At 39.2% G+C, this 22,036-nt stretch overlaps 1 protein-coding gene across 1 annotated transcript in view; it reads left to right on the forward strand.

The window, feature by feature from the left end:
- The window catches only part of LOC139744195 (laminin subunit gamma-1-like), a 103,912-nt gene extending 85,791 nt beyond the window's left edge, over positions 1-18,121 (forward strand). The window contains exons 23-30 of the mRNA XM_071654649.1: positions 624-746; positions 1,806-1,920; positions 2,914-3,113; positions 4,527-4,685; positions 5,709-5,808; positions 6,985-7,169; positions 10,677-10,809; positions 18,100-18,121. Of these exons, the coding sequence (XP_071510750.1) occupies positions 624-746; positions 1,806-1,920; positions 2,914-3,113; positions 4,527-4,685; positions 5,709-5,808; positions 6,985-7,169; positions 10,677-10,751 (957 nt within the window). The 3' untranslated portion in view covers positions 10,752-10,809; positions 18,100-18,121. The remainder of the gene's footprint in view (positions 1-623; positions 747-1,805; positions 1,921-2,913; positions 3,114-4,526; positions 4,686-5,708; positions 5,809-6,984; positions 7,170-10,676; positions 10,810-18,099) is intronic.
- The last annotated feature ends 3,915 nt before the right edge of the window (positions 18,122-22,036 follow it).

The following is a 22,036-nucleotide window of genomic DNA, read 5'->3' on the forward strand; positions in this document are numbered from 1 at the left end:
TGCACATCCTTCCCACTACATCCCCATAGAGTAAAGCATTCAAATATACAAACAAGAATATGCAAATAATGTTATATGTACAACATATCTGGCTGCATCATTTTATTGTCTGTTTGTGTTAAGGGAAATGTGTGCAGTGGCATGCAGTAACCCTCTGGTTCATCTGTACCAAATTTTCCAATAAGAGAAAAAAAAATGAATCTGTAGAGAGAGGGTTGTTACACTCTTGATTTGTCGTGAACTGTCGCATAGTCTAACTTTAGGTTTGCTCTTCAATTGATGCCTTGCTGATACACATTCATTGCAAATCATTGACTTGAACTATATCTTCTTTTAACAACCCACTGAAAAGTAAAAACATTAGTCATTATAGTCATTGTCAACATTTGAAAGCTGAAATTGGCTGGGGGGGGGGGGGATGGGGGAGGGAAGATAGATAGATAGGTAGAGAGAAATAGATGAGTAAATACATGTAGGAAGATAGAAATATAAAGACCAGGAGAGATAGGCAGAGAGAGAGAGGTACTATCAAACTGGTGGAGGGTAAGATTTAACCATGTTTTCTCCTAACATTCCTTGGCTTAATCTCCTAATGTGCACCTTCTTCCTGGTTTCCTGCTCAGGCGCAGCAGATAATAAATGCAGCTGAGCGGATCAAGCGGGAGAATGCTGATCTCCTGGCCGAGGTGGCATCTGATGCCGCCACTGCTGCTGATCTCCTCCGGCAGGGCATCGATTTGGAAAATGTGAGTGTAACTGTGGCAATGGAGGAATGGGGCAAGTAGCTCACATGATTTCCTCTATCCGTCCATATGGATCCTTTTTTTTTTTGGTCTTTGTTGCATAAATATATTGCAGTTGACAAGAGCAGGTACACAAAATTTTCGCCCCCTAAGGCGAGATTTTGATAGGTTTACTGGCAATTATTTTTGAATGAATTTGATTTCACATATCTGAGTGGTGTGAGTAAATGTGACATTTGGAGACAGCATGACTAAACTCTTTGCCGAATGTCAATGAGTCCCTGTGTAACAGAGTAAAAGAGAAATGGATGCATCATTTTTGGATTGCCAGCTCCATTGTAAGCTTCACAGGAATATTATATAATAATGATGATGATGATGGTTATGATGATAATAACAATAATGGTAATATGAACTTGTATTGTGCCAAATCCACTCTGTGAGAGCACTCAAGGCACTTTGCTCAAAGATCACAGATTCCACACTTCGCAGACATGTGTAAACTCCAGCCGCCATCAGCTAAGGATCTGTGAGTTTGCAAAAGCACTTTACTTCACTTTGATGGATAGACATGAGCCGAAGATGTACACAAATTCACATGATTGAGCCATTTTTGGTCTGACAAGCATGTGTAAAATGTCATGCAGGGTCGTGACGGCATGTCCAATTTTCGCAAAAATGGTGTCATGAGATGTGCGGGACTTGAAAGTTTAAAATGTCATTGAGCAACACGGTAAAAAAAAAAAAAATCCATGTGGTGGAATGGTCGGGGAAAATGTAGAGGGGGGTTTGATTCAACATCCCACTGCCACCCCTGCTGTTTTGGGCTTAAGAATCTCCCTGATTTAGGAATCACATTTGCCCTTTGAGTTACATATAACACATAAGTATCTTCCTGATTCCACTTTGAAATCTCACTGATTTTGATGGGTGAGTGTTGGCAGCCCTGACCTTCCTCCCTCCTCCCCCTTCCCCTTCCCCTTCCCCCCTCCCCCTATTAAAAATATATGGTATTGGCTCTTAGTGATTAATTGTGATAATTGAATCCATCCCCGTGCACAGAACGTGGCCCGCTTGCTGGCCATTGCCAATGGCGCTCTCGGTGATGCCCAGGATGCCAAGAGGAGGGGAGATAAGACACTGGAGGAGGCCCAAGACATCCTGGACAAGCTTCGAGGTCAGTGACCCCTCCCTCTTACGGGAATCATTGCAGTATGTGCTACTGTAAAAGTGGATGTTTTTACATTGGGCAGGGTAAGATGAATTTCACATGTTTTTAATTTCGCGTATGGTCACTACTATTTAGCAAGCTCTTCAAACGGCTGCTCCTGTCATGGCAGCACATATACTTTGTATGACATTAAAAGGTATCTGGTCCACACTGGGACAGCAAATTCCCTCACACCTCAAGACTAGTGAATGGGAAAAAAACGTGCAAATGACATCTAGCAGATATACCTTTGCAATATGCCTACCTTGAATTCATAGCTATAAAACATCATTACCAAGTAAACCCAAGAAAAAGATTTGTGCACTTTTTTATGGGGCAAGCTTCATGTGCGAAATGCTCAAAAATTTTCACTTTTACAGTAATGGGGAATACTACTTCTGCATAAAGGTTAGTGTGAATATTACAGCCCACCAAAAAGGTAGACATTCCCTGCATACAAACAGATAAACGAATAATAGTATGGTTAGCAAACAAATGTAATGATTGTTCTCGGGGTTTTTCTGCTGTTGACCATTCGGAATGAGCCTCATTCCTCCTATCTGCTGTATGTAAGACTTTGTAAGGCTTACAAGTACGTGGTGATAATACTTCATTTTTAGAAGCAGATGGTGCTGTTGTAGACAAGATCAAATGTGGAGATGTAATTGTTCTGGCACAGTAGGTTGTCTCTTATTGACAACAACACTGTTTGCTTAAAATGATGATACAGTAGGCTCCCGTTATAACAAAGCCCTCGGAACCGGCAGTTTTCTTTTGTTATAACGAACTTTCGTTATGATAGAACAAATAAACTATGAAAGTACATAAAGTGAATAATGTTGTGGCCTAAATTTTTACTTTGTTATAACTGGAATTTCGTTATAACCCTGTTCGTTATAACGGGAGTACACTGTACCATGATGCAAGTATTAACCCCCCTCTCTCTTCCTGTCGCTCCAGGTTTTAACGAGAAAGTCGAAGAGAGCAAGCAGAGGGCGACAGAGGCAAAGGAGAGGATCCCGGACATCGAACGCATGATTGACCTCGCCAACCGCACAGCTCTCAATGCCTCGGAGGCCATCGCTGCTGCAGAGGGCGATGCCATGAGAGCACGGGAATTGGCCAACATGGCGGAGGGGAATGCCACACAGGCATCAGCGGTCAGTGGCTTTGATAGAGATTCACTCACACCTTAATAATTAATAAGGTCTGCTTTATCTAGGGTAGCCTCTTAAGTTTTGCCACTGTTCTACCAGAGGGCCCTGCCATTATTATTACCCTAGCATTGCCAGGTACCCATTTATAACCTGGGTCAAGAGGGACATTCTGGGTAAGCTCTGGGCGGAAATCAAACTCGGATCCTCCGTTTGGGAATCGGAAGTCTTATCCACTGTGCCACAGAACTGCCCCCTCCCCCCCCCCCCCCCCCCCCCCCCTCCCCACCTTGGCTGCATTCAAGAGCTGAAAAGCAAACCAAAGTGAACCAATCCAACATGTACCATACCACATCATGCCAGATTTGGAGCATACTAGCACTCTGTGGAGAAAGCGTACCTCTGAGTTATTCTTGGAGGGGGTCACACGTTATGTAGCAACAGCTTTTAAATTTATGCCAATTTCAGGTGTCCCAAACAAAGAGAATCAACTCTTTGCATTCTGATGTAGTGCATGTTACGTGTATTCTTCTCATACCAACTTTTGGTACGGTTATGGTATGCTTTTGGAGCACATCTGGAAGTGGTCCACTTTGGGCTTGGTACAGTATGGTAGGGTACACTTATATTGCAAGGAGCGTTTGAGCCTCCTCTGGCACTGGTGTGGTACAGTAGGGTACACTTCAGGAGAGCACTCGAATGCGCCCCCAGATATACAGTGTCATCTTGTGTGCTAGTCCTAAAGAGTGTCATACGCGGTGACACAGCATACCTCATTTTACATACACACCTCACTGTGCAAACTTATATAATATATAAATGACACATATTGCTTTGCCATGGTGCTAATCCTTCAGTGTCAGATTTAATGTATTTGGCTCCTGATGCCTGGAGACTATCCCTTCTAGCAAAAAAGATATGTTTAGTGTTTGATGATGCCAAAATGATTCTTTCTGTAGCATTTTTTCCCCCTAGAACTCTATTGGTTAATATGTTAAGATATTTCAAAGTAATTATCACTGTGGATCTGGGGCAAGTTTTTTTAGGAATTTGCAATCATTATGAATTGCTATAATTGCACGCACTGCAACAGCGCTTTGACTCCTCACAGCTGATAAATCATTTCTTGGCTGTTGTCATGGTAACAGCAACTATTGAAACTTAGAATAGAGGGCGTGATGGGGTACAGAGATGACAAATCGTCATCATCATGGCAGAAGGGCTCTAAGGCTTCAGGCTCAAAAACAAAATTAACAAAAATTTATCATCACATCATATGAAAGAGCTGTCAAAACTCTGTCAAATTATGTCACATACAAAAATTAGATATTGGGACAAAATATTATGCTACGACCCTTCTACCAGGCAGGTGACAAAATGTGTTTTGTAAAACTTTTTATTGTTTCCTCCACATGGCAGGCTGCTCAGCAGGTGAAAGCAGATGCAGAAGCCACCAAGCAGCAGGCGCAGGACCTGAACGATCGCGCCGACGGCCTCAACGGCAACGTCACGGCAACCATGATGCGACTGAACGCTATAGACGCCCAGGCCGACGCTGATGGAAATCTTGCAGATACGGTGAGAGCTGCGCTCTCTTCGTCGCAAAATTGCTGCAGTCACAAAAACTCTTGGTCTTACTTGTACTCGATGCAAAAGAGGCCTTCATGTGAATGGATGCCAAAGAGAGAAGATGATGAATCTAATGATGTTTTGATTTTGGCTTGAAATTTTAGATTCAGAATATAGTTAACAAATCTGTTGCCACTGTATCTTCTATATCGTCGTTGGAGCGACAAGACCTCCTATCTGCAATATGTCAAATGTTCAGGAGAGCCAAAAAACATGGCAGCCAAAGCACTATATCAAATGGGAAAGCCTTTCCTTTGACATGCTGTCGTGACTTTTCACCCCAACGACAATATATTTTCAGCTAACTTATTTGTGCTTAGGCAACTATAGTCAGATTTGATCACACATTTGTGACTGCCCAGATCAAAACCCACAAAAGTAGCCCAAATGAAGTTTTCGTTGTTCTACATAGTTTACAAGAGTAATCTCTAAGCATTAAGATGATATATAACTTGTTCAAATTGGACTATCCTAACCCATTCAAAAAGTAAGTGAAATTGGAGACAGATAGGAGGTACAGTTTCATAGAAAAGGGAGAAAAGAGGATTTAAAGATTAGTGTCACTCAGGCATGCTGTACAGAAGCATCTAGTTCCCAGTGAAAACAGCACCTGTCTGAGAAAAGGATGGTCCAGAAAAACTGCTAATATCTTGATTTTGGTTTTGTGTTAAGCCGCCACATTTTGACAGGAGGTAGAGAAAACGATTACTCTCCCAGGTAAGACAAATTCAAAAGAATTGAGTTGGTCAACCCAAATGACATATTTCTGTCCATTGGGGAGAATCCTTATCTGAAACGTTTTGTCACTTTCGAGTTTGGTGGTCACATTCGTTTTTATAGTAAATGATGTGAGGCTCTATTTACTGTGTGACTTTTAAATAATTCAAGTGTACCAAATGAAGTCAAAGGAAATTATTATTCTTTTTTTTTTCATTCTTTTTTTTTTTTGGTCCTTGCTTCTTTCATGTCCAGGCTCAGCAAAAGGCTAATGCCGCCAAGCAGATGACCCAGGCGGCGACCCGGGCGGCTGCAGATGCTCTGGATCAACTCAACATGATCAAGCAAGCTCTGGGTAAGGCCTCACTGCAAGGCTGGCCCAGTCACCACCATATCTTTGTCTATCAATTGTTGCAATGTTCACAACTAACTGTCATTCCTTCCGATGTCGTGGTCACAGTAGGTACTTTGCATCAGGTTCTATGAGAAGATCGTCCCTCAAGATATTTTCGCGGCATGAAATTCGCGAATTGGAGTCTTATTCACGGCGTGAAATTTTTGCGAATCGCCACTGTGACTAGAACTTTCACATGCGGTTTGATTGCGCAAATCTTGGCTCTCGCAAAATTTGTCAAATTAAAATGCACACAAACATTTCTGGTTTTGCAGTAACAGCCTGACTTTTCACTTGAATTGGAACAAGATTTAAAATGACATCAGTAACTGAAGTATGGCTGTGCAGAACATCAGCAAACAAAAAGAGTTGGAGGCTGTCAAACATATATGAGGGACTGAGCAGTTAAGGCAGAACATCAAAAAAGAGACTAGATTCATGTGCAAAGTACTCTCAGTAATAATAATAATGACATTGACACAGTGCTTCCATTGTGCATATTGTTGTATCGTGGGTTACCTGCAAATAAGGAAGGAACAGAAAAGGCGTGGCAGTTAACGTCTCGGTGTTTATTGCAGAACTCTCTGTCTGTCTCCAGACATGCACTCATGTATATAAGACCAGTTTCAATAGGTGGGGTATTGGAATGTATGCTGACACCTGAGGCACATGCATACTAATACACAGAGGTTACATAATGAGGTTACATAATGAATGTCAGGGTGTCTAGACACTTTATGAATATGCATACTATAAATCTGAATATCTGTAAACACAACACATATCACTGCTGTTGATTGTGTCTCTCTGCACTGAAAGATAAAAGAGACTAGATGCTATTAAATGCCAACATACTATTGACTCTTTCAAAATATTTTTTAAAGTACTCTGTTTTCGGTGCAATTGTAAACTTTGAAGCTGTGGCCGAGTCCTGTAAGTAAGAGGGAATAGAATTCCAAAGAAGAGGGGCAGCGTGAGCGAAAGATCACTCTCCATAAAACTTGGTCTGAATAATGGGACTACACCAATGGTCATTCTGAGCCAATCTGAGATTGCGATCAGTTAAACGTCTTTGTAATTACCTTCTCCTTGACGTGCATGCCTTGAAATCTCGTCCTTCTGCTCAATCTGTGACAGACGAGGTGGGTGCCATCAACCCAGATACCCTCCTGGAGCTGGAGGACGACATCCTCAACATCAACGCCACCCTGACCTTCGACCTGAAGCTGACGGACACGCTGGATGAGATGCGAGAATTCGCCAGGCTACAGGAGGGCTGGATCACAGCCCACCAGACTGACCTAAGTGAAATACGAGCCGAGGTAAATATCCCCATCCCCCTCCCCCTCCCACCTTCCTCATGACACTCCTCTCCTCATTAGAGACTTTATATTTATAAAGTCATGTCACATGATCAATTGTTTCCTGTGTCAATTTAGTCCCCCTGTAGATCTACAATGGACACTCCCCTGGAGGGTCTGAGACTGTGTCAGCTCATGCTGTATGGAGTATACACTGTCAGTGTTTTTTAGTGCACTGTTTTCGTTCCTCCCTTATAATTGTCATGAAATTCAATTCTTGTAGGAGTGCAGTTGAGTCTTATCTGTGTTTGGTGGCTTTTTTTTTTTTTTAACCAGCTTAGAAAGGAGGACATGAGGATGTATATTGTAGGAATCTTACCTGACAGCCAGACAAGCATTTGCTGGAAAAGTTACCATTAAGATGGGACTTTTAATGTGAAAAAGCAATTTATTTTCACCATGATCAATAAAATTGTATCTGTGCCTTTATGTCTCTACGAACCTTACCACTTCCATGTAAGGCGCAAAAAAAAAAAAGGAAAAAAAGTGTGAACAGTCAAGTAAATTATATATTTTTTAAATTCTTGAGTTTTCATCCTGCTGTTAATTCCTTTGTGTGCCTCATGTCCGAAAAAAACAACAACCCAACAACAATGTTCAGTTGGTGATGTTGAGGCATTTAATCCTCATGTGATGTTTTGTTCATTTGTATTGGATATTTTTCTGTTTTTTAGTCTCTTGATTTTCACTCGCATTATTGCCATTTCACTGGTGTTGGGATTGATTGAGAATGCATGTTGTTTTTATGATTCTGTCTTATCACCATCCTTTTGGAAATTGTTTTAAGCACCTCTCTTCCGCCTTATTTTTCTGATGAATGGCATGTCTGTGCAATGAATTATGCTTTGACATTCTGTGGTTAATAATTCACTCTTGATCAATTTCTATACTCAGTGTTATGTCTTGAGAAAGTTCACACTTATGTCAAGATATGTGTGGTTTCATTTCATATTCTCTATCCAGTGATTGGCAGATCTAGGAAAACAAAATATGGTGTTTTGTTTGTGTGTCTATTTATTTGTTTGTTTATTTGCATTCCCAGTCACAGGAAATTATCGACTACTTAATGAAGCAGCCACTGATATGTCCAATGTGGTTGTTGAAATTTTGAAGCCAATGCTCATTTAATGTAACATATATTCAAACGACAAAACAGGGAAAATTCCATGATGATGGTGCACTACATCATGTGACATAGAGCATATGCATCTCTGACATTATTAGACTTGCAAGATTGTTTCATGTCCCACTTCTGTCTTTCGTTCAGTACGGAAACATAAGATGTATCACTCTTGCAGTCTTTATACTCGATATAAAATTCTCCGCCAGCATTGTCCAAAATAAGATTGGTATAGGATGAGATGAGACGTTATATCATACCACTGCAATTCAATGTTGAGTATCATTTCCATAGAGTACATAAGATGAAATCAATCACAGTTAGTCTGAGACTTGAATGAATTGATGATAAAGATGAAGCTACAGTGGTACCTTGATTGTAAATACCTCCCCCCCCCCCCTTTAAGTAAGCATAAATCATGTGATTGGCTTTAGCCAGACTGTCACCATGGTAACTGCAAGAATCATCAGTCACAAGGGATGTTGGTGGCTAAATCCATCAAGTCTACACAACCACATTTTTGTGCTTTGGTGGAGCAATTTTTTTTTTTAATTGAATAAAAAATAAGATTATGATTTTGATATTCATTATTGAGTTTTCCATAGGATAGATATTTAAAAAAAAAAAATGCTTACTCATTGAAGCTCTTTGTTGTCCATATTTAATTGTTGCAGGATTTCCCGAAGCCTCTCTATCACTAAATCTATAACTAGATTTTAAATTGGCAACACATTTTAGAATATTAAAATTCCTGTTTCTCTCTCACAGTTGCAAATTTTGGTAAAGTCCTCCCTGATTTTATGCAGATTTTAATGAATTCAACCAACCCATCTTATCTATTTTCCTCATGGCTGATACACAATAAACTTCAGAGTTACCAATTTGATGAGGGTGACTTGATAATTTATGCAGCAAAATTACCCTAGCATTTTAGGGGTTAAATCATGAGTCTGTATGAAATGCCTAATGTGATTGGTGCTTAACCCTGTGTGTGCTCTGAGTGCTGATTGGCACAGAAAACCCCACAGCATCGTACACACTGTCCAAAGTCCCTGGCACAGAAGGGGTTAAGCGGGTCCTAGGATGTCTCTCCCAGTATCGATTACAGGACAAGTCCACCTTCATATACATAAGGATTGAGAGAATGCAGCAATATTAGTAGAACAGATCAGTGAAAGTTTGAGGAAAATTGGACAATCCATTCAAAAGTTATGAATATTTTATGTATCTGCGCAGTCACTGCTGGAAGAGAAGACTACTACAGTATATGATGTCACATGCGTACAACTATATAATGAAAATAAAAAGAGAATTTCACAAAACTTTGCTTTTTTAATAAAGTGCACAGTTCTTCGACTTGCTACTGATGTATGTTAAGGGTAATATTATTCCCCCTGCCTTCTTAAAGAGAGAAGTCGAGTGTTCTTTTGTTATGGGAGAAAAATGGAAATATGTTGAATTTTCTTTATTCTTTCTTTACATCGTTGTACTCATGTGACATCACAAGCTATAGTAGTCTTTTCATCCAGCCGTGACTGAGCAGAAACTTCAAAAATTCATAGCTTTTTAACGGATTGTCCGATATTGCTCAAACTCTCACTGTTGTGCTCTACTAATATTGCTGCATTCACTCAACCCACATGTCTATGAAGGTGAACTTGTCCTTTCAGCTGTACACTGAAAACTATCGGTTACAAGATATTGTCCTCAAAGAATACAATTATCTGGAGACGAATTATATGCCTCGATGATCTTTCAGAATAATAATTTTTTCGCAAAAGACAGTAAACCTCACCAGGATAGAATGTAATGAGGAATATGAGTGGTAGAGTCTAATGTTAACAATGGATGCTTTTTCTTGCTCAGTCTTATTTCATTGTGATGACAGTAATTTGTGTGCCAATGATGATATGAATACCATTCCAGTAGCATTTGTTGGAAGAGTATAAACAAACAAAAAATCACTTCATCTCTCATTCATAAATTGGCAATGGATCCTGTTCTTATATGCTTCTTTGTTATTCTATTTACTTGTGTACTGACCTGTAAATCTTTGGTTAAGTATGATTTTTTTCAAATGAGTGTGCAATTTCTCTCTCTATATATATATATCAGGCCCATTTGCAGGTGATCAGCAAATCTGAAAGTTTCGCCCAATCTTGTTTGCATTTCATCAATATTTTCTATGCCTCCGCCACGAAGTGGTGGCGGAGGCATTATTTTCTTTTGTTTTCTGCCTCTGCATCACGTGTGCAGAAGACCACATTTTTCTTGTGATATGATCGAATCTGAAGAGTAGCTTGAAGTGCTTCTTTATTCAACACATGAAACCTCCTCTAAATCCACAGGTGCTGAGTCTTACCCTCGTCCGGGACTCGTTGCCCGATTTCTGCCCCAACCTAAATGAGCTAGAACCCATCTAAATGCAATGCCCCGGTTCACACGTGTCCACTCTGTGCCAGCAGGCACAGAGCCCAAGCCGTGAGTCACACACAAAGAGTCGTTTGAGGAGCTTTGAACCCCCGCCCCTCTCACTCGGTGCCCCCCAGTACATCCCCACTGCGCCTCTGCCCCATTTGTGTTGTCCTGACATCATCTGCATGGAGTCGATGGGCTTTGCCTAATATCCTTACCCCAAGACAGAAACATAGCTCTCCCTACCCTCCAACCTGCCCCCTAAAAAACCCACCAAAAACAAACAAACAAACAAACAAACATATAAACAAAGGGGGCTGGTCCTTGTTTAACTCTTGTAGTCTGATCTGGTGTAGAGACATGCTACCCCCCCCCCCTCCTGCCATTTCTTGCTGTGACCCAACCCCCTACTTAGTTTGTACCTCCCTTCCCTGCAACAGAAATATTGTGAATTTTCCCTCTTTTTTTTGAGTGGCCTGTGCCATGAAGATGTTATCTTCAACTGCTGTTTTGCTATTGTGCATAACTTCATCAGTAAATCCAGTGACTTGCCTCAACTTTGTTCAAGGAAATGTTCCTTGAGTAGATTCCTCAAATATTCCCCCAAGTACTCAGACTGTTTGTAACAACTTGGGTACTTGACCAGTCATCTAATGGTACTAAAAACCAGGCTAGTCTTGTTGACGGAATTGACAAGTTGACAACAGACATTGATTCCAAATGATGGTGAATGCTTTTATTATGTGAATCTATCTTCAGTTTTACCCTTAGGGAAAGCAAAGTTGTGATGTGTTTAACACAATAAGGTTATTATCAAATAGTCACAAGGACTTTTAGGGCAGCTTGTCCAATTGGGTTACATTGTAAAAGCAGAAAGAGCTTATTCTCCTCTTGTACATCAGGACTTGTGCATCAGGACAAATTCTGCTCCTGTACAGTGCCATTTAAGCTCTAATTTCAACTGCTTGGTAACAATCATTGTCCATGGCATTTGTAGAGTGAGTGGAATTTATCTTTTATAAAAAAAAAAGAATAATTCAACTGTCCTCCAGAATTACTCTGCAGTCTCGTCTTGAATTAATATGTCAGGACGGAAGAAAGAAAAGCTTCAAATTGTCCCTTCCTTCTCTATTCCTGCTGCACATTGTCAAAGTTTCAACCCCTCTGATTTTCCTCCCGCTTTTCAGGTTTCCAGTTTGGAGCTTGTGAGGGACTCCCTCCCCAATTTTTGCCCCCGCGTGGTGGAGAATGAATTGCCGGCCATTGCAATACCGCCGCAGAGGGGGGACATTCCCCAAGACGCATAAATTCCCCCCAGGGCCGACGCTAAACCTTAAGTGAGACTTTGTGCTCATACAGTAGTGCGTATAGTGTTACAAGTAGCCTAGGCGCACACATAATTTTCTGGCTCAAACATCGTCACGCTGGTTTGCTGCCTAGCAGAGCAAACAAACAAAATACTATGTAGTCGCATTTCATCTCCAGTTCATCCTGATAAGTTTTCAGCATCTTTTCCCTCCTTAACTGCTTGTAGATGAAGCATAATCAATATAGTTATCAATCAAAACATATTATATTAAGATGAAGAATCTTCTCAATTGAAAATGCCCATCATTTATTATCCAGCATTCATCGTTTGTGTTTCTTGAAAAGAGTTTTTTTTTTCTTTTTTTTTAAAACGTGCCAAGAGCACAGTTTGGAGATATGACATCTCCCATGAATGCTCTGCAAATACTCTGCATTTAGTGTACTCATCAAGTATCTACACACTATTCCTTTTCTTCTCATATTTTAAATAGCACAGTGCCATACTATATCCATGTAGTTTGTTCAGTGCTGTAAAGCGGGAGACAAAGAGTACTTTGCAAAAGAATCCCCCTTTGTCACATCCCCTGCTGAATCAGCTGTTAAACTTAAAAAATTCTGTCTTTCACATTACCACATTTATGACAAGTCGCTCACGAAAATTCACCAGATCAAATTAGATAATTGAAAGTTCAGAGTTCATTGGAAGACAAGTAACGTGTATCGAAAGTGACCGGTAATGAATGCAAAATATCCGGTACTGCTATTCGTGATAGCAAGCAGGGCTGTACATACTTCTAGTTGTAACCGGCAGACTCACGAACTCTAGAATGATATGGCGGGTGTGTCAAATGTTTCGGGATGTGGACAATAGCTCACTCAACCTGTGGTGGGGTTCTCACTGAATATGAAGGTCACTGATAAGGAGATTAGACTTCTTGAGAGGAAGAAATATTTTACCCTAAAAAAAAAGAAGGCAAATCTCTTCCTTCTGATCCAATCTTCCCCCTTGGCCAGACTACAAGTCCAAGGTATAGAGGCAAAATGTCAAAAGACTTACAAACCTTTCCACAGCTACCCCAGTGCTTCCTTCTATCTATCTTTCTTTCATTCTTCCTGCCAAAAATCAGTTTAGATGTAAATAGTAAAATGGACACATTTCTCTGCTCTGAATATTCATTCATCAGGCTGCCCACAATGACGCCCAGCTCTGCAAACATTCCGTGTCCTTTGCCGCCCCACTTTCATTGTCCTACCTCTCAAAGATGTGCATGCAATAAAGAAAAAACAAAACAACAGCTAGAACAAGCTATAAGCGCCTAGAGTATTCATGTCTGCATTGAAAACATGTAGCTTAGTCTTGCCTGAATGGGTAGTACGTATTTGTGGTAGATGACAGATGTATCCGGAGTTGACTAGACAATTCATTTTTTGTTCTATTTTTAGGTTCTAGTCGGCATCTGCCACAACTGTCTCTGAATATAGTAAAATTCATCCTCATCGCGCTTTGCAAATCCAATGCCTTTGCATACAGTAGGAATAATTATTTTGACTAAGCTTGAAGGTGGGGGCTGCTTGTACACTCAGGATGACAGCTAAACAATATCAAAGCAAATGCAAAACAAAAGGCATACAAAAACTCTAGAAAAGCTATTGGAGGCCCAGACCTATTTCTTGTAGAAGATCCTTGAAAAGCATTTTTATCAAACAAACTAGAAGAGTCAGTTATATGTCTCTTTATGTATTTGTCCTGTGAGACCTATTTCTTGTAGTAGGTTCTTGAAAAGCATTTTTATCGAGCAAACTAGAAGAGTCAATATATATCTCTATCTATTATTAGTATTTGTATATTTCTTGCGCATAAAATCACCTCCATGGAAAATTCTGAGCAATACAGTTGTAGCTCATAGTTGCATTTGTTTTACCTTGAAAATGCTTGAAAGCAATCACTTGTTTTTAGACGAGGTAGAAAAGTGCGCGTCTGTTTTTTCAAACAGGCTCACACCTCTGAGTGACATTTGTACACAGAATCGATTCGCGTCGCAGTCGTCAGATAGTAGTTGTTAAGTAGAGAGAGTAGTACGAGCTCCTACTTGAATAGTGGCATGCTCTAGGCAAAGCTACCATCAGTGGTAGTGAATTCAACCGTAAGCCTGTAGAAGTACTTCTATAGATTAGTAAATTCATTAGCTAGAAGTCAGTCTGTATAATGACTCGATCATTATTTGTAGTGTTCATCTTTTTCTCCTTTCTATTTTTGTTTTTTGTTGTTGCAAAAACAAGCACAGGACTGAAAGAAGTGAATAGAAATGCGTATCAGACACACATGAAAAGTAAAATTAGCGTGAAATGAGTAAGATTTTGAAAGGCCCCTGTTTCAAAATGAATCATGCTGTCACAGAAATGTTCTTGACAGTGTCAAAGTTATGCATGTGGTCCTGTAAACTAAAGTCCTGTATGATATATATGTCAAGATTTGATTTCAGAAATGCATGATCTTTCCCCAAGTGAATGCAAATGATGAAAAAAAAAATGGAAATGAAAACAAGTAAAACCTCCTCAAATGTCATCTGTGTTGATGTACGTGAATCTCTTCGGATGGAATTTTTGAGTAGTGACTTGAATAAATTTTGTAGATTACCCCCAGAAGCTGAAGACTATATCATTAGAAATTGCAAACAGTGCATGTATGATATGAGTGTAGGGGATGTTGCAAGAGAGTAGAGTTGTAATCAGTTGCAAATTTTGCATTCACCCCGAAATTCATCGTAGAGTTGCACTTTTATTTTCAATTGTTAGCAAGATTTGTGTTTGATATTAATGTTTGATCTCAAGTGCATCATTTTCTTGCCACAGAGCCAATCACAACTTGCAAATTTTGCAATTATCCGTAAGACTTGTGTGGTTGATTTGGGGGATTTGCAACTTGATTACAACTTGATTGCAACCTGATTGCAACGTTCCCTGTGTCGCTGAAGTCATGTAGATACGTATGTACATATTTGAGGCCGCAATCTTAAATTAATGTATATCTTCCTAGCAGCTTTCCATGTATACCGAGCAATTTTTTTCTCCTCAGAAAACTGATGTGTGAATGTTGATTGACGTCGTCATGGATTTCTATCTAGTATGCTTGGTGCATGAGTGTAGTGAACACCTCTTTTTAGATGCAGATCCAGCGTGTCCCCCCGTCTTGAATTCAACCCTGATCCATGAATGCCAAAGGAGCATGTTACTACAGATGGACCATCAAAATGTTGTGATCATTGCCCCCATTTATTTTCCTGTCTTGAATTACATTTAATGAAAACAAGTACTGCTTTAGAATGCCATGTTCTGTTCATGAGTGAACCCCAGAAATTCATCCTTCATCTATTTCTCTTCCATAGCAGGGTGTTGAAACAGCCATTATTATGTGAATGCCTCCCCCATCCACAATTAAAACAAGTTGTCTTGTTCCATGATTGCAAGTTGGATATATATTTCAGCGTTCATGAGTTTGATGTGTAGTTCTAGAAGTTCATTTGCATGGATATCCCTGTCATTGATGATGGCTTTTCATTCACCAATCAAACATGCCATGTATTCAACGCTGATTGGTTAAGAAGTCTTCCCTTTGACTTCAGATGCCAAAATCCACCAATCACAAGCATTCATTCATTTTATGATGATGGGGCATCATCGAATTCCGTGGTATGATGGACAAAGTGGACATGTGAATACAAAAGTACTTTGGTGATTTACAGCGTATGATTGCACATTCACATCAGATATTGGTTTGTATCGACACCAGATAAAAAGAATAATACAACATTCAAGACTCAAAAGTACAATGTATACTCCACCATCACCGTTTTATTTAGTATTGTCTATCAAACCCATGATGAGATGTTATAGGCATTGGTCTGTACATAGTCAACATACATGTATAACCAGGTAACTGAAGAAATAGATAAATGAAACATTCAGAGCACTGTTTATCTACGATGTCTCAAAACACCAAAACTGTCAATCCTTTTCTGTAATAAAGACTTTATCCAGTTTAGCAGTGCAGCCACCTATTCTATATCCAATAACTCTTGTATTGCTTTTGTTACTTTGTGTTTGTCTCTCATATCCATGGATTACACACATGCACTTGCTTTTTAAGCATTTGGTTGCTTCTGCATCGGCCATGTAAAGAAATGAAACCAAACCTGTAGCCTAAACACATGTTCACTTTACATCCTGAATACCAAGTGGATTTCCTATGTGTCGTCTACTGCATGTCCCATTCATTATTCATGTGTCATTCATTCAAATGGAATGTGCCATCAATAACTCAGATCCATGTCATATAAAAATCAGGTCACTAGTTGTCCCATTACATGTACACCGCCTCGTAAATTGACGCTGTGATAGTTGTATCAAGATGTGCAGCCCGAATGCTGCCCGCCGATCGAGCTTGACCCAAACTGGATATGCTGTGTGGCCCTCATACCTGTTACATTGACATTACGCGTGTGAACACACCCTAGGAATGGCTCGGCAGCATGACCCAGATGAATGTTCCATAATTGGTGATCATTTTTGTTCTCGATGTAGCATGCTGTCATTCTCATTCTCAACCAGACATTGCTTCAGAGCATATTTCCCACATCGGTTTGTCTCTGTAAAGTGTGCAGAATGCATGAGAACTATTCACCCTCCCACCATGAAAGCATCCAGTTGATACATAAACTTGATGGATATTACTTGTAAACTTTTCACATTGTCACTTCACTTATATGTGTGAGTTGAACACTCTAGTAGACATCTTCTTTGAATTATGTGCTGCTGTGTATTTCAATAGGATGAATAAAGTGTGTAGGAGATGATGTCATGATACATTAAAGGTGCATTTAGACAGCAGAATTCACTGGAATATAGATTCTTAAGACAAAATAAAAATATGCTTCCCTTGAACAGTTGTCCTTTACCTTCTGCTGCTTTTCTTTCAAATGCAAACTCTTCTTTTTTTCAACTGCTCTTAGGATTGTAGGTCAGTAGCCTGAGGTAAAGCTGGCAAGTTTTATGAGCAAGCTGCTCTATCCTTCTCTCACTTTCTACTTTTTATTTTTTCGTTGTTGCAATGCGAACTATTTTTTACACTTCTTTCATGGAATGAACTTCATGCTTGCAGGTGGATATGAAATTTTATCATGACAGAAGAGGAAACAATTAAAAAAATAAACAATGAATAACTCAAAATGGCTGGTAGGTGTAGTGGTGGTGACCTTTTGGGGCAATGCTTAATCCTGGGGCAACTGACATTGACCTTATGATTTTGTGCATGTATGTGTGTATGTGTGTTTGAAAGTCAGTATGTATGCCTTTCAATGTCTAGCGATTATATTTAGTATGTGGTAGTTATATTGGGATACATGCTTCAAATAGCAAATATGTTTATATTAAACCATCTTCATGTTTGAAAGAGAGAGGAACCCAAGTTTTCCTTTGATTCCCCATCATTTCTTCTTGCTTTTAAATTTTGAGCCTGCCTCTCCGAGATTTTATTAGCAGTATTAGCAGATCATGCGTGGTTGCTATATGATGACTCCAAATTGAATGTTAAAAACAGGTGTAGCATCTTCACTGTTGGTATGAGAAGCCACATTTGAATGAATCCACATAAGCTCCTTAGACTGCCATATAATGCAAACTGGAGTGGCTAATTTCAAGGGTAACTACATGGTGTACGTCTGTGTGGTATCAATGTCTTGGACAACACAAATGCTTACTCCATGATGATTTAATGACTCTCAATGGCTAAACTCTTAGACCGGCATACAAAAAGGAAGAAATGTTGGGTTTGTGCAACAAGTAGTCATGATAAAATAAGTCCAGATACTTGACTTTACATGCTTAACAGACTAAGGTCATTATGTGTTGCTGTTGTTGTTTGTTTGATGATTCATAGTGTTGTCATTGCTGCATCTTCCTGATTTTTTTTTCATTTTTGTCTGTCAATGCTAATTCTAATTCATTTCACGGCCATTCTTGTGTCTCTGTGTCCAACTCGCCTCCCTCTAGGTCGCCTCGCTGGAAACCGTACGAGATTCACTGCCGGAGTTCTGTCCCAACAGAGTTCGAATAGAAGAGGCCCCGGATGCTGTCCCATGATTACCTCCAGTTTTTCACACCACCTCCTCCCTCCTCCTCCTCCCTTTCCCATCTGATTTTCCTCTACATCGTCTTCCACTCTTCCATCATTTCACCATCAGTTCTTCCCATCTCCCTTCATCACTATCATGTCAAGTGATGAGTCGTGGTAGTTATCTTTTAAGGATGAGCCTGGGCAGTACACTAATCTTGTCAAGTAGCTGAAAAACAATGTGGAAAAATCAACCCACCATTTGAGACTAAAGTCTTAATACCAGACAATTTTAGCTTCCAGGTTGCAATGACTGTGAAATCAAATGCCAAAAGTTGTTCTCACACAGCAATCAGTATATGTAAACTCTGATGCATGACCTTAATCTCGCCATGGGTCATGATCTCAATGTACCCTGTACTGCAATGTCTGAAGTCTTGTAATGGAAAGGCAAGGGACGATGGTGATTGTATTCCATTGCTCATGGGTAGAGTGGAACCAGCTTCAAGTCAGGGGCTTAACTGTGAGGGTCATGCTTTACATGGTTGTGCTTGGTATGTATTAAAGCTGCTGATCATTATGGTTACAGAGCTTCTAGCTATACAATGAATCATTCACAGTGATGAATTACAAAATTGTTGTACTGCCCAGGTGGTAGTGTTGTAAAGTTACCTCTTCTATTACACTATTTTTCCAGTAGCTAATGATAATATATTATAATCAAGCATTATATAGACTAGTATTTATGCAGATGGTACTTGTCGCCAGTTTAACAGTTTGGGCTCTGTGAAAACTGTCAAATTTATTGTAATCAATTTAATTTTGTACATTTTTTTTAACTTCTGTAATGGGCACAAACATTTACTGTGATGAGTTCTGAGAGGACATTATGTGACCGTTGAAAGTTTGATCCTGTTTTAATTTCAGAAGATTTTAAAGTCAAGACAGCAGTCATGTAGTTTGTATCATCATTCAGAACCCTATGGTGTGAGGACTGTAGCATAGTCGTTGGTATTTAAGTCCGTAATCTTTCTCTAGGTCTGACTTTGCTAGCCTCAATGATCTCAGCTTTTCAAGAGAACATGCTAGGGATATTGTCAGAAATTCAAAATGAAAATGGGGAATTTATCAAGGCAAGATGTACATAAATATATGCTGATTTGTACACTCGACATGGTAGGGTGTAAATGGCTCTGTATATGTATTGCAATGTACATTGAATAGGTCAAGAGCTCATGAGGTGCGATCCTGTAGCAAGAGTCATGTGGTGGTGTTGTTTTTGTTTTGTTGTGTATTTGTTTGCTCTCCCAGTACTCCTATTAAATTTTGTGTCCCATTCATGGTATGCCAGCGCTGTTCTAGGAATTATTTTGTAGATCATATAATTATGTGCTTTTTATTGCTTCCATCCTGTATCATATCTTTCATAACATACGGCTGTCACTATCCCCTTTCCATCAAGTGGATTTTCTTTTAAAAAAAATAATGTGTGTTTTGTTCTTTTTGTCATTGTAGTATGTCTTTCTAGTGCACGTCATAGTTGGTTTGTGGTTGTTGTTGTTTGTTGTTGTTTTTTTTCATGTAGCAGCATTTTCATATAGCAGCATTGTGGTTGTTGTTGTTGTTTTTTTTTTTTTCATGTAGCAGCATTCACGTGCATTGTTCCCCAGCCATATACATTGCATTTCCCCCCCCCCTTTTTTTTTTCATTTCCTTTTTTTTTTTTTTTAAATAGTGAAATCAGTGGTTTTGCTTTTCAGGTTCGTAGTTTGTAGCTTCCCTCTCTAGAGCAGGCTTCGACAGATTTCAGTTGCTGACGTTCTTCATAACATTTTCTTTCCTCACAGAAGTTTGTGTATCTCATTTGCGGTGTCGATGCATGTTTTTCCTCATGTTTTGGTAAATGCTGACTCTCCCCCTCCCCCCTCCAACATTAAAAAACAAATCACAACTTATTCAAAGAGCATGATGAGAAAACATGCCCGACGGGTCTGAATGGGATAACCTATTATTAATCTCTGAACCCCTCCCCCCCCCCCCCCCAAAAAAAAAAAAAAAAAAAAAAAAAAAAAAAAAGAAGAGAAAAACAAAATAGCTTTGATTCAAATAACTACAATTATCATCCTCTGGTTTGATATTACGATATAAATTGCATAATTGACTAATATCTAGAACAGTAATTAAATTCAAATCCCATGTCCTGTAAAGGTTTGATTGTTTTCAAGGTGATGTTCTGGACATTTTTGAAGTTTTTAACCCATCTCTCCCAATCCCTTCCTTCTGTGGGAATCATTAATAAAGATGCTCATATGTATATATATATTTTTTTTTTCAAAAGTACTGTCTTCCCCCCCCCCCCTGCCCCCACCCCACCCCAGTGTATTTTGGAAATCATGTGTGCTTAAGCTTCATGGTGATCGTCTTCTTTTTCTTTTTCTGCGCCTGGACAGATGTGGCAGTCATTTGTTCTTCTAAAGCAATCAGCTGCAATTCTGGTTGGACCAGTCAAAGCCAACCGGAGATTATGGTTGATTGCTCGGATCAGCAAATAATAACCACATTTCTTGAAGAGGGGGCCTAGGAAATGGACAAGTTGTATTCATACTCTCCATAAAACAGCATGTGCATTCGCAAAGCTTTCATGGATTATTATCATTATTATTTTGATTTTGAAAACTGATATAGATTGATTTGGTAGAGCCATTAATACAGACATGTGTTGGGCACATAATCTTCCCAAGTGAATTCTTAACCCACACATACATGTACACACATGTACTGCACATTGTATGAAAGTGGTGTGTATGTCAATTCGATCAAATTTCAATTCAATTCAATTCTTTATTTTTCCATCCATAAAAGGAAATACATGATACACGATGATACATTTATCAATTCAACTTTAAACAATTTGTATGGACAAATCATTGAATATAATACTAATATGGCAAAAGTTTATTGTATGATCATGCAAGCTGTTTATTCATGCGTGTGAATACAAGTTTGTATGCTTCAATTACCACCCCCTCCCCCATTGTACTGGAAATGCTCATTTAGAAAAAAAAAAATTATACATGCTGCATGTTTGTGAAGTTTGTTTTTATGTACAAAAAAAAAGAAAAAAAAGAAAAGCTGCCTGCTTCAAGCTTCCCGCATTGATTTTGTCTATCTTTGCTCAATGTTTATTGCATGTGCAGGTTGCCAGTGTGGAAGCGATCAGAGATTCCCTGCCCCAATTCTGCCCCAACAGGGAAGCACTAGAGCCTTGAACGAAGACTAGCTCAGCTGGATTTGACTTATAGCGATCAAACTCTGCAGGATCATGACTGCTGTTTGTTGAAAGAAAGCAAAAGAAAGGAGTATTAGTGTTTTTATAAGCAGACAATGTTACATTATCTCAGCCCCTGTATTAGTTTTTAACGTCTCACTCTTTTTCATGTGCTTGTATCATAAGAGTTGCTGGTTCTTAACACGAGGATATCAAAACCTAAACCGTCAAATCCATTGTCATAGGTGACATATATATATATATATATATATATATATATATATATATATATATACATATATATGATATGCTTCAAGTCAATATCTCTTTGTTTAAATATTCATTTTTTTTTTTTTAAGATATTGTATTTTATGTGACAATAAAGTGTACACTAAAATAAGCATGAATTTGATTTGTACATACATGAAACCCCACCTTGGGACAAAAAAGATACACGTTTCACGCTTTCCGTTTTCCGGTGCTTGTAGGCAGTTGCTCTTCCTTAATGATATACAATGAGAATGTTGCTTTTCCTTTACCCCTCCCTCACTTGGGCAAACTACCACAGTCTAATGTTTGTATCTTTACATTCATTGCTCCTCATCAAA

The sequence above is a fragment of the Diadema antillarum genome, unplaced genomic scaffold, assembly GCF_040938485.1.
Source record: "Diadema antillarum isolate AM-2024a unplaced genomic scaffold, OU_Dant_1.0 scf00000035, whole genome shotgun sequence".
In the NCBI taxonomy this organism is placed as follows: domain Eukaryota; kingdom Metazoa; phylum Echinodermata; class Echinoidea; order Diadematoida; family Diadematidae; genus Diadema; species Diadema antillarum.